General features: G+C 35.9%; 1 protein-coding gene across 1 annotated transcript in view; it reads right to left on the bottom strand.

Annotated features, from left to right (window-relative positions):
• Window positions 1-13,368, bottom strand: part of LOC125840712 (uncharacterized) — an 86,021-nt gene that overhangs the window by 44,940 nt on the left and 27,713 nt on the right. The window contains exons 12-16 of the mRNA XM_049519678.1: window positions 8,546-8,609; window positions 6,162-6,263; window positions 4,884-5,072; window positions 3,260-3,387; window positions 2,519-2,666 (exon numbers count right to left, since the gene is read on the bottom strand). Of these exons, the coding sequence (XP_049375635.1) occupies window positions 2,519-2,666; window positions 3,260-3,387; window positions 4,884-5,072; window positions 6,162-6,263; window positions 8,546-8,609 (631 nt within the window). The remainder of the gene's footprint in view (window positions 1-2,518; window positions 2,667-3,259; window positions 3,388-4,883; window positions 5,073-6,161; window positions 6,264-8,545; window positions 8,610-13,368) is intronic.

The raw sequence follows: 13,368 nt of genomic DNA, 5'->3' as shown, positions 1-13,368 counted from the left end.
TTAGTTGCAAGAAGTGATGCGTATGCATAAATACAAGCAAACATAGAGGCAATTAACTAGCCACCTAGTTCATAGGGGTCAAAGATGCACAACTATTGACGGCAGAGACATTATAACAAACTATTAATTGAGAGCATTTTTGTTTAATTTGCCATACTTCAAGGGCATTTTTTACCCTTTTCCATTAAATTCATGAGCCACAAAATGAGTACAGTGGAAATATCAGAAGGAAAGATTTCAAATTGTTATCAAGACAGTAATCTTCTTGATGCGAGGCCAAAAATATATATTTTTAATAATTATTGCCTCACATTTATAATTTGTATTTGTCCTTTTTGAGAACGAGTTTTATGAATTGTGCTAAATAGTGTATTTTATGTAGAAGAAAACTGGTTTAAAGATGAAAAGTTTGGAGCTAAAATAATTAAAGATGGAAGATTATAGAAGGAAATCAAGCAGACAGCTTAATTGATTAAATTGAATATTATATTAATATATATATATATATATACCAGTAAAATTACCCGCGCTTCGCGCGAAAATTTAATATCATGAAATTTATAAAATGATACTTAAAACCTATCAGTCATTAAAACCAAAACACTATATTATCTTACACACAAGATTATATAGTAACAAATATTAATAAACGTAAAGGAAAATGAAAATTATTACATCTTATAATTTATCCTTAATAACATAAGCATAAATAAATTACTATAAAAATACATACCAGAATCTGTAACATAAGCAATGGTGTCAGTGAGCCACTCAACAGGAGCAAAGTACACAAATATTTAATTGTGAAGAAGAAGAGGTTCAGAATTTTTGTTGTTTTAAAATTAAAATGAGAGGAAATCCCTCTATTTATAAACAACAAAGGGTAGTGTGAAAAAATGTTTATTGTGCCTTATTGGAAAGGTTACAACTATTTGGAAAAGTTGCAACCCTTCAGAAAGGTTAAAACCTTTCATAAAAGTCACAACTTTTCATAAAAGTCGCAACTCTTCATTAAAGCCGCAACTTTTATAAAAGTCACAACTTTCATAAAAGTCACAACTTTTCATAAAAGTCGCAACTCTTCATTATAGTCGCAACTTTTCATAAAAGTCACAATTTTTCATGAAAGGGGAAGGCTAGTTTTGTAAATAAATAAATTAAAAGAAAATTCTAGTTTGTGGTGGCGCCACGTAAGCGGGCTTAAGGTTCTCTTTTATATATATATATATATATATATATATATATATATGATATGATATGCAAAGTCGGCTGAAATTAAAGAAAGCAAATTGATGGTCGTTACTCATTGACACGTGGCAACTTCTGAAGGCACTTGCCAATTGATGAAAGGCGCTAATTGTTGAGGCGGTTGGACTGTTTCAGCCTAAACCCAATTCCTGTTGGTTTTGGGTTCTCAATTTGTTTTGGACTCAATTCTTTTATTTAGGGATTTCTACATCTATAAATAGTCCATAGGAATAAATATTATGGAGCATCAAGTATAAAGTTGTCAATACTTTGTAGGGTTTTTTTTTCTTTTTCTTCTTTTATTAGACATTCGTAGTTCAAGACCCTTGTTCTGGAGTTGTAGCTACGGGTAATTGTTGAACATTGATTGTTTTGAATTAATGTTGGTCGTCGCTTAAATTACTTTTGTATTCTTGTTTTAGCATTTCATGTTTGATAACTATAGAGATAAATATAGTCTATTCTTGAACTCGAGAGACGGAAAGGTAGATAGACAAAAGATTACAAAGAGCTCGATCTCTCTTACATATCACTTGTTCAAATTTGTGTTTAGGATTGACACTTGAACGAACACCGAGCTTGGTTACTAAACGGGGTAAAATATAAATGCTTGTCAATTGAGTACTGTCTATCCCCGCTCAACGATGTAGTTAGACAGTCATTGGAGTACGCAATTAGAGGTCGAGAGATCATGATCATAAAATCAACTACGTAAATCATTATTTGATAACCGTAGTTTTTTTTTGGTTTCCCACCCGGTGTTCGGAGCCCACATTGGAGCTCCGACTAAATTCGAATTGCGCACTGCAGGGCCCATTTAGGGGTGGCGCTCCCAACAGGATTTTCTTCATACCCGGGGACTGAACCTGAACCTGAGACCTCTGGTTAAGGGTGAAGCACTCCCACCAGTGCACCACAACCCATGTTGGTTGATAACCGTAGTTAATTCAAGCATGAGATGTGATACATGAAACCTCAAGCACACTGCAGCCCTAGAATTATCCCACTTATTGGAAGTAATTTTATTATTTTATTCTTGCATTCTTAATATTCAATTATAAATTAAACTCTTTTGGCACGCTTGAATAAATAATTAGACTAGTATAATTCATTAGAATAGTTAATCGACAATTCCTTTGGATTTGATAATCCAGCTCTTTTAGAGCCACTATATTCCTTGCGCAATCACGTACACTTGCATGTGCAATTGGAAGTAACATGAATATGGACATGTCACTCAAAATTACTAACTTCTTTAACATAGACTAACCCTTGTTCGTAAAACGACTTGTTTGCTGAATGGATTAAGCATCTTGACCGAGTTTATTTCAGCAATGATAACAGCAGCCTCCTCCCAAGTCTCACACCCAACAGAAATCCCTTCAAGTACCAAACTGGCAATGTCATAACCCAGCTTCCTAGAAAATAAAACAGAAGTGCAACTTGTAAGTGCACCATAACATAAATCAATACAACTATAAATCTGGAACAAGTGAGGGTCGACTATGTGAATCGCCATTCCCCATGTTAATCCATTTCAACTCAATTCCATGTACTTCATAAAACAATAATCAACATAAAATAGGTATCAGGCCAAGGATCAAGAAAAGACAAACACACATATCGTCTTTGAACTGATTAGTCTTTTTATTGTATTCAGTAACTCCAGAGACATCACTGACACTTCAAGGAAAGCAACTTTGTATGAAGTGTATACTATGATCCCGATCCCATAGAAAGAGGTGGCAAATAAAGCAAGAGTCTCCATTGCTTGTCCATTTCTAATTCAAAGTAGGTCCCCAGGTTGGTAGGTTATGCTTTTGAGGAGAGCTAAATCTTTTAAAAGAACAAGGAGAAAGGCTATTGAAACAGTTGAGTATAGATTTAAAATCACAAGAATGATTTCCAAAACTCAACCACTTAAATTTTGAACCATAATGACCAGAAAAGGAAAAATGTAGATTTAGTGTCAGATAAGTTTGTCTTTTACAAGTAAGACATCACACCCTACATGCTCCGTATACTAGCAGAAACTTGTTTGATGTTGAACTTCAATGAAGAGAAATAGATTTGATTGTCTGCAGGAGCATCATCATCCAGTGATAGAACAGGCTGGAACTTAGTAGCTTCATATATATCCTGTTAAAAAAAAGTGTCAGCAAGTATTTTTGGTCAAAAGTTGAAATTCATAGCAATCACGTTAATGCAAATACCAACCCTTAATAAACTACATCAAAAAGGACTAAGACAGATAATATGCATAATGAACTACAAGATGTTCCTTAGCTTTCCTACGCTACCACTATGTCATGTTTTATGCCCCTATATTCATGAGCTTTATTGCCTATCTTATGTTATTCTGTCTGCCTTATCATACAAGTGTTATTCCACGGTACTCATGTCCCATTTGTGGGGGGTGCTGTAATTAACAATGCAGGTTCAGACGCTCGAGTGGCAGAACCACCACCACCTTGCTAGGCATTCACTTCACATCTCAGTTGTTTAACGGTGGGATGTTATCTGCCGTTGAGCCAAGGGACTATCGGAAAAAGCCTCTCTACCTCCAAGGTAGAGGTAAGGTCTACGTACACTCTACCCTCTCTAGCCACTATTTTGTGGGATACTATCTACCATTGAGCCGAGGGTCTATCGGAAACAACCTCTCTACCTACAAGGTAGGGGCAAGGTCTACGTACACTCTACCCTTCCTAGACACTATTTTGTGGGTTTACACTGGTATGTTGTTGTTGCTCTTTGGCATCTAGGGTCTTTCAGTGTCCTTCATATTGTCCGTGCATACTGGTCATCTTCATACAGATACTAGTGCTTTTGTTACCTTATTTTAACGAATAAAAACCTTGATTTCTGCCTCCTATGATTTCTTCACATTTTGCCACCTTGTGTAGCTAGTCTCTACCTCTATTCTTTTTTTATGAAGTAAATGCTATCTCTACCTCTTTTCTTTGAGAGAATTCTTCTGTTAATACCATACTTCCTGCCAGTCTATTAAGTATTAGTAATCTTTACAGGACGTCATTCTTTTCTACTTCTTTTTAGAAGATTCCAGGAATCTTATTGTTCCCTTCTTTCAGGTTTTCTTTAACACATTTAGCTTCTCGGCCAAAATGCAATTAAGTACACCATTAATGTGGTAACAATCCCAGCACTGCCCACTAGATCTACCATTTGTTTTAATCAAGGCCACGTGTCCCCAAATTTGAGGTAAGAACTACCTTTTTACCACTGTCCACAATATAGTAATAGTGGACATTGACCACACTAGATCTTTGGTTATAGTAACTGTGTGAAATTTGAAGTCATTATCCCACTCCAACGAGTACAAAAGTTTATTCAGAAAATGGTATGTTAGCAGGTGGAGAAAGTACAGGGCGCAAGGTAAGCCCCACAAAAAGCATGCAAGTTTCTTTTCATCAAAAAAGTAGTATGTAAGTTTCTGTGCCTACTTCCGTTCATACTGAGAATATGTCAATTATATTGATTCCACGTGACTTCAGAACTAAACAGTCCATTATGAACAACAAACAATATAATATTTGCTTATTTACCCTTTTTTTTGCTTATTATAGGCAATGCAGAGATAGGGAAGTAAAGGGAAAAGAGGTGATAAGGCTCACCTTGACCACATCATCAGAAATAACACCAGAAAATTGGCTAGAATCATCAGTTCCTCCAGCACCAAGCATGCCACGTGATAGCCAATTTAACCATCCACGAGGCTTGCTGGACATATGCTCATCCTCCATAGGTTTAACAGTATTGACAATGTTGTTTACATTACTCAAAGATGAATTCAACAAAATATCCTGTAGACCCAGCGAAATCAATTATTTATATATTTATGTGTTCGCGTGTGGATATAAGGGAGTGATTATTCAACAAAAATGAAGAATAGCAATACAACAAGCATGAAAAAACAAACTGTTGAGACCCACTCCCCAAAAAATGTTCACTACTTATAGATAGTAATTCTCCGAACATTGTAAACTAAAAAGAAGGAATGATAAGGCACACTAATCTGTGTGTCTTATTTTCTTTTTTAGTCTCTTTCAAAATGATGCCTCTATACTAACTTGGCAACTCTTTGTTTCCAACATCTCACATGGCATATTTAAAACCACAAGATTAAAGGATAGTTAGGTATGGTACATTATACATATCTTTAGTTTAAAACCACAAGATTCAAAAGTCTTCTTTATCTTCTTCAACTTTGTGCCTAGTCAAACTAAGACAAACAAATTAAAACGGAGGAAGTAGGTGATTTCTTCCTATATGTCCAAGTCTAGGTAGACAAAGTTACCCGGTACGTATGTTGGTGGGAGATAGCAGGTACTCCTGCAATAATCGCGGTGCGTGCAAGCTAGACCGAACACCTCGGTAATTAAAAGAAATGAAACACGAAGTAAAATGATGAAATGACATATTCTCTGCCCATCCCCACCACTTCATTACATCTTTCTTTAACCATATAAAGAGCATATGCATCCCGGTATTCTCTCCATCTTAGAAGTGGATTCCTTCTCAAGGGAAATTGAGTACGACTACGTCTATGAAAAGCTTATTGAAAGAGGAGGAAAGAGCGTAAACTTGACTCTAAAAGTTTCAGTTGCCTCCCTCTCCCCCCCCCCCCGCCCCCCCAAAAAAAAAAAAAAAAAAAACAAACAAAACTAAGTAGAGCATCAAAGTTACTTGGTTGATTATTTCGCCCTATCAAACAAAATGTGACTTGGTTATTTTCGGTTGATACCATGCATATATTCAACATCTCCAGTGATAACATTTACACCACCAACTATTATTATCATATCAGCTAGTTAATTCTTCTAAATGCAGAACGAGTAGGAATGCAACACAATTTTGGCAATAATGACTAGCTCTTTCCAAGTTAAACATACCTGTAACTCACGTTCAGCAGTAGACCTGTAATTTAGGATGTCACCCACTTCAGATTTTTTCTCTATTTCCTCGAGCATCTGAAGAACATCCACATCAATCACCTGAGATTCAAAGTAAAGATAAACAGTGATCAAAATGCAAGCTCAAGGGAACTGTGCAGCCCAGAACAGAAAAGTATTTTCAGCACTTTCAGATTAGTACCTTTCCCTAAAAGTTCGTGCCAAAATTGAAACAAGATTAGGTATTCAAGCTAGAAACTGGCTATCTGCACAAATGTGCAGCCCAGGACAAAAAGAAAATTCAGCCCTTTCATAATAGTACCTTCCCCTAAAAGTTTGTGCAAAAATTGATACTAGATTAGGTATTCAAACTAGAAACTGGCTGTCTGCACAACTGTTGTAATAGATTTACTCAAGAGGTTTAAAAGCAGGTCTAAATAATCACACCCCCTTGCCTTGTTTTAAGGGCAAAGAACGTAAACTGAAATTAGACAGGTGGAAGACTCAATATCTGTCTCTGGGAGGTAGACTGACTCTCCTTAATTCAGTTCTTGATGCCCTCCCGACATTCATGATGTCCGTGTTCCCAATTCCAACAGAGGTCATTAATAGGTTGGATAGCATCAGGAGGAACTTTTAGAGACAACGGAACAAAGAAAGAAAGCATTTTGCTTGGTTAAGTGGAAAGCACTAATTGGAAAGAAATATGGGGGACTGGAAATTAAGAATCTGAAGATACAGAGCAAGGCACTCAGAATGGATGACTCAGGAGGTTACTACACCTGATGGGATAAGCTTATGAAGATCCATTAGAGAGCTGTGGAGTGAATTCAAGACCAATACCAAGATGAAAGTGCTTAATGGGGAAACACTCACTTTTGAAAGGATGAATGGCATGAGGTTGGCAGTCTAGAAATGCTTTTTCCAGATATATACAATCTAGTTTTACACCAACAAAGAACTATAGCAGAACTTTGGACACCTCAAGGTTGGGGCTTTACTTTCGGAAGACAGTTTAATGACTGGGAAACTCAAAATGTGGCTGAATTTTTTAGCACAACTGAACAGTTCAGGGGGCTTCAGACAGGAGAAGACGTATTTTGGTGGCTGGGTAATAACAGTGGCTCTTTCAAGGTTTATGCAGATTACAGAATGATGAACCACTCCAATCAACAGTTAAACAACTGTCCTTGGAACATATTTGGAAAACCAAAATACCACACAAAGTAGCTTGCTTAGTGTGGCTTCTGGATAAGGAAGCAACCTTACACAGGATAAATTGATGAGGAGAGGGATCCCATTATGTTCCAGATGTTCCTTTTATGGTGAAAAGGCAGAGACAATTAACCATATATTCCTACACTGCACGAATACAGGACAACTTGGGAGAATATTCTTAAACCTCAAAGGCATATCATGGACTATGTGTAGAAAAGTGTAAGACACTCTTAAGAGTTGGGAGGAAGCAGGTCAGGCTAAGAACAGAAGTAGACGGAGAATTTTCCCAGTCAACATCTAGTGGACAATCTAGAAGGAGATGAACTCTAGATGTTTTGAGAATGTAGAAATAGTATGCAGAAGCTCAAGTTGAATTATCTCTTGTCCTGTGTTTTTTTTTGTGTAATCAGTTATACTCAAATGATTTTGTTTCTATTGTTGATGTTTTAATTTCAATACAGATATAGGACAGTAGAGTTTTGGAGTACTTCTGTAAATCAGTACGAGCCATGTACTATTTTGCTCATTATAAAATGTAGACACAGTTACCAGTTTCAAAAAAGAATAAAAATAGGAGTCTTCTCATGAAATGGTTGTGGAGATTAAATGTGAAAGTTGAGGTTTTATGGAGAAAGGAAATTATAAAAATTTGGGTGGATGAATATATGGTGTCAAATCTGGGTTCTACTCCACAGAGTGTTAGTGTCTGGAGAAATATTAGAAACTTGTTGCCACAGTTCTTGCAACAAGCTGCATTCAAAGGTAGGCAATGGGAGAAAAATAGATTTTTGGAAAAATAAATGGTTATTCTATATAATTTTGAAACTAAAGTTGAACAGAGGTTAGTCTATATTTATTTGCAGGGAAAACTATGTCAGTTTTCATCTTGATGAAGAATTGTCAGTGTATCACTGCAAATGCAAAACAAAGAACGTGGGATACAAAAACTGCAAGCAATCAGAGATATATTTCGTTAGGCAGTTTCCCATGGGAGTATATGCCCTTGTTCTTCAACTCTTTTCACTCATAGAATCCTCCAGATTTCTTAATCTCTCTCGTTATTATTTTCCCCTTTATGGGAGAAACATAACTTTTAAAGAATTTGCGTAACACAGGTATATATAACTTTAAAAAACTGATAGGCAACTGGGTTTGAAGTCACTAACCTGATCTTGTTGAAGGCATTTCAGTTTTATCTTGTACAAGTTCACATATTTCCGGCGGCAATTTCTAGCATGACAAATTTAAGTACAATTACTTTCACAATTAACTTTTATCGAATCTCAACATAAAATTAAAAAGGGCAAGCGAAATGTCTCATCATTTATGAATAGTTGGTGTGACTGTCCACATTGGTTGAGGGGATGAGTTGTTGTCTCCATATATAGTCTTGAACAATCCTTACACTTCAACTTTTGGGGTTGAGTGCGTTCACAGTCCACTTATTTTATAGTTGAAACACAATTTCATCCCTAAAAGGAACTCTATATAGATGTACCAAAAAACTCTATACAGATGAAGTAAAAGTGTGGCAGGAAGAAGTTTTACTCTGAATCACTTCAAACTAGCTTATTAAAGGAAAACTATAGAAAATCCTTTTAAGCAAACCCTAATGCTTCTATATTAAAAAAAGAAAAGATAAAAGCCCAAATGAAAAATATCTTCACTAAAAATGGTTGCATGCTCCGCAATTGTATCCATATGATAAGAATTTAAAGCTATAGCCCTAAACAAGGTAAGATACCCAACTCTCTCGATCAAGAAGCTTATTAAAACAAAACAAGAGAAGTCAAAACAACTAGGAAATAAACCCTTGAGTACTAAGCAACTAATCAAATAACAGCAATAATAAGACTCCAAATTTCCAAAGTAAAAGAAAGTAGATAACGACTAGATTCACTGCAGTATGAACAGTAACTTTCTCTTCCCTTTGCTACACCAACTCTCAAACTCGGAAAAAAATTGTTGTCGTTTTTTCTTCTTTCATGAGTTAAACCACACCAAAAGAATATATGTACATTCTATGGAGAGAAATTAACAACAACATACCCAGTGAAATCCCAAAAGTGGGGTATGGAGAGGATATAATGTACGCAGACCTTACCACTATCTCGTAGAGGTAGAGAGGCTAATTTTGAAAGACCCACTGCTCGGATGCAGCAATTAAAGATACAAAGAAGAAAATATAGCAAGGCATAAGGAAATAGTTCAAAGTGTACCATAAGGGAGCAACAACAACAACAAAATAGTGCACTAATCGAAACAAAATAAACAACATGCTAGGATAGAGTATTGAAAGCAATAATAAATAATGATGGGTATCAAAAACAAGAACTACAATAATACAACTAGTACACTGGCAAAAACCAACCACCCTAAGCAAGACAACACTACACTACCTACTAACCTTCTACCCTAATACGTGTCCTCCACATCCTCATATCTAAGGTCATGTCCTCACTAATCTGAAGTTGCATCATATCATGATTTATCACCTCTCCCCAATATTTATTTGGTCTACCTCTACCCCTCCTCGTACCTTCTATAACCAGCCTCTCACACCTCCTTAGTGGTGCATCCATGCATCTCCTCTTCACATGTCCAAACCATCTCAATCGCGCTTCTCTCATCGGGTCCACCATGGAGGCCACTCCCACCTTATTCCAAATATCCTCATTTCTAATCTCACCGCACCTAATATGACCACACATCCACCTTAGCATCCTTATCTCCGCAACATGCATCTGATGAACATGAGAGCTTTTGACTAGCCAACACTCCGCCCTATATAACAATGTTGGTCTAACCACCACTCTATAAAACTTGCCATTGAGTTAAATTGGTACTTTCTTATCACACAAGACTCCAGAGACAAGCATCCACCTTATATTACACAAAAATGATAGAGTGCACAATAAAACGCACTCCAAAATCTCCAAACGTCTATGTTAATATTTCTACATGTTGTTCAGTCCAAACACCAGACAGGTCTGGGAACAAAACCCACCATTGAATGACTATAAGATAATGTGAAACGATTAGTATCTTCATACATGAAGCATCCATCAGAAATGCTACACCCTCCATTGTAAACATGGGTGAGTACTGATGTAGTAGTATAGTCACTCGCCTTTCAACCATTAGGTTGCCATTCGAGGTATCACACAGGGAAAAAGCAGTAAGATACCATTATTGATCCTTCGGGGGATGAGATGGGGCTTTGGGGATAGAATTAAGAGAAAATTCAAAATATTCATTTTGTATATTGTGTTATGCAAAGACATATTTCTAGATTGCAATCATGGTAAAACATGCCACCTTAGGCATTTCTAATAATCATAGAAGGTCAAAGAGTGCTAGGGTTGTCAAATGTAGGTAAGATTTTATACGGTTTGCTCCTTCTAAGAGTCTAGCTCACCAATTAAATGTTTAATCTTTCCAGATTGCTAAGGAGCTGAACAATACTTTCAATCTCCAAATCATGGCCATCCCTCCTAAAAGTTATCTCCCATCCACAAATTTTACATTGAATAGCATCTTGTAAAATTATTACCTTTCTACCATTTCCAACATAACTATATCTTCTTGCGAAGAACACCTAAAAACACCCTAAATGTGTCATATTAATCATCGAACATTAAGGATACTGGGTGAAAGAAGATACAGGACTCAACAATAAGAATTTTCATTCTAATGAAATTTGAACTAACAAACTTCTTTTAAGAAAAGATTTCTTGTTAAATGTATAATCTTCACGTTTAGAGGTAACTTGTTTCCTTTATTCATGCATCATATATAAGTCACATATATTTATGGTCAATCTGTTTGGAAAAGTATCAAGACACTCTGCAATGATTTTAGAGGCAAAACATACTTCAAGTTGGGGGATGGTAGAAAGCTTAACTTTTGGCATGATGCTTGGTTGGGACATACTCCTCTCAAGTTTTTTTTTAAATAACATGGTGTCCGAACTAGCTTGAACGCACCTCAACTAATTCCACAAGATACATGTCATCTCCCACCAGCAACAGGTACCAGGTAACTCTGTCCACCAAGACTAGGACTGATGGGAAGAAATCACCTAATGATTTTTCTCTACTGGGATTTGAACTTGAGACATCATGGTTCTCAACCCACTTCATACCACTACGCCACACCAGTCCTCTTGATGTGAGGCCAAATTACATATTTTAAATCATTATTTTCCTCATATTTAGTATTTATATTTGTCCTTTTTGAGCTTGGATTTTATGGATTGTGCTTAATAGTATATTTTATTTGTAGGATTAAATTGGTGGAAATATGAAGAAGTTTGGAGCTAAAACGAATTAAAGATGGAAGGTTGAAAAAGGAAATCAAGCAGGCAGCTTAATGGATTAAATGGAATATAATAATATAAAATATATAAGAATTGCATGCTGCAAAATTGCGAACTGCAAAAGAAATTAATGCCAGCAAGGGAAGAGAAGAATACAAATTGAAGAGCGGCTACAGTGTTTCACGCGTACAGGAATTCTTATTCCTTTTGGTTTTGGATTCCTATTTGTTTTGGACTCAATTATTTTATTTAGGGTTTCCAACATCTATAAATAGTCCATAAGAATAATTATTAAGGGAGGAGGATACAATGTAGAAATTAACTTTTGATTTAGGGTTTCATCTTTTCTTCTCTTTTATTTTATTTTACATCTTTTCTTTGAATGATTCATTGTAATTGTTTTATGTCTATGTGGAGTTAAACTTCTCGTTCTTGAATTATATTTACTTACAATATGATTGTTTGGTGATTTTAATTCGGCATGATTTGTTTATCATAGTAGTTGTTCTTATATTCTTGTGATTACTATTTTGATGCTTGATCACCAGTAGAATAAATTTACTGTCTTCTTTTGAACTCGGGAGAGGAATAACAGGATAGAACGTGGAATATAAGGAGCATGATCTTTTCTTGCATCTCTTGAATTGATTTGTGTCTAGAATAGGGATATACCTAGGTGCCTTGCTTGGCTCAAATACGGGAAGACAACGTAATGCTCCATAGTTGGTTCAGTTTATCCCCACTCAACGATATAGTTAGGCTATCAATTGTGGTAGACGGTTAGAGGTCGGGAGATCATGACTATATTATCAACCCCATGAATTAATAACTATATAATCAAATAAGTTCATGAAATTGATGCTAAAACATGATTGTTAGTTAAATCATAATCCTAGATCGATTCATTCATTGATTGTGTAAACATCTATCTTTTCTTAGTTAATTTAAGTTCTTTTATCTTTATTTTTAGTTTAGTTAATATATTCATCTTTTGAAATCCTCCCCTTAAATAAATAATTAGAATTAGTATAATTTAGTAAATAGTTAATTGACAAGTCCTTTGGGTTCAATAATTCGGTTCTGTTAAGAGCCACTATATTACTTGCGCGACCACCTACACTTGCGTGTGCAATTGGAAGCAACACCTCTCAAGTTAGCTTTCCCCATCCTTTTTTCCCTTCCAGCCAACCGGAACACTAGCTCTAGATGGAATATTATTTTCAGAAGGAATTGAAATGACTGGGAATTAGAAAGGACATCTTACTCCAATAAATAGGAATCCATTCTACAAATGCAGACAAGAAAGACATTTTTTGTTGGAAAGACAGGAAAGATGGTATCTTTTCAGTCAAGTAATGCTACACATTCACAGAATACAACATCAGTTTGGCTTTTGGAAAAAGTTTGGCGAAGTTCTTCTCCTTACAAAGTCCAGATATTCAGTTGGTTAGTAGTCGAAAATGCATGTCTAACACAACCTAATTTGCAGCAGATGCTCTTTACAAGAAGAGCAACCAGAGGACACAAACCACCTCAAATTCTGCACAACTTTTTTAACATTTGGAACTAAGATGGACAACGCAAGGGATGCACACAAACTTTTACACAGTTGGCACACGAGGGGAGTGAGGGGAATGCATTCAAGAATTAGGAAGGCAAACTCAGCAACAA

The sequence above is a fragment of the Solanum verrucosum genome, unplaced genomic scaffold (genome assembly GCF_900185275.1).
Source record: "Solanum verrucosum unplaced genomic scaffold, falcon-dt-bn FXZP01000176.1, whole genome shotgun sequence".
In the NCBI taxonomy this organism is placed as follows: Eukaryota; Viridiplantae; Streptophyta; class Magnoliopsida; order Solanales; family Solanaceae; genus Solanum; species Solanum verrucosum.
The sequence above is the reverse complement of the archived record's forward strand: the minus strand, read 5'-3'. Positions and strand labels throughout refer to the sequence as shown.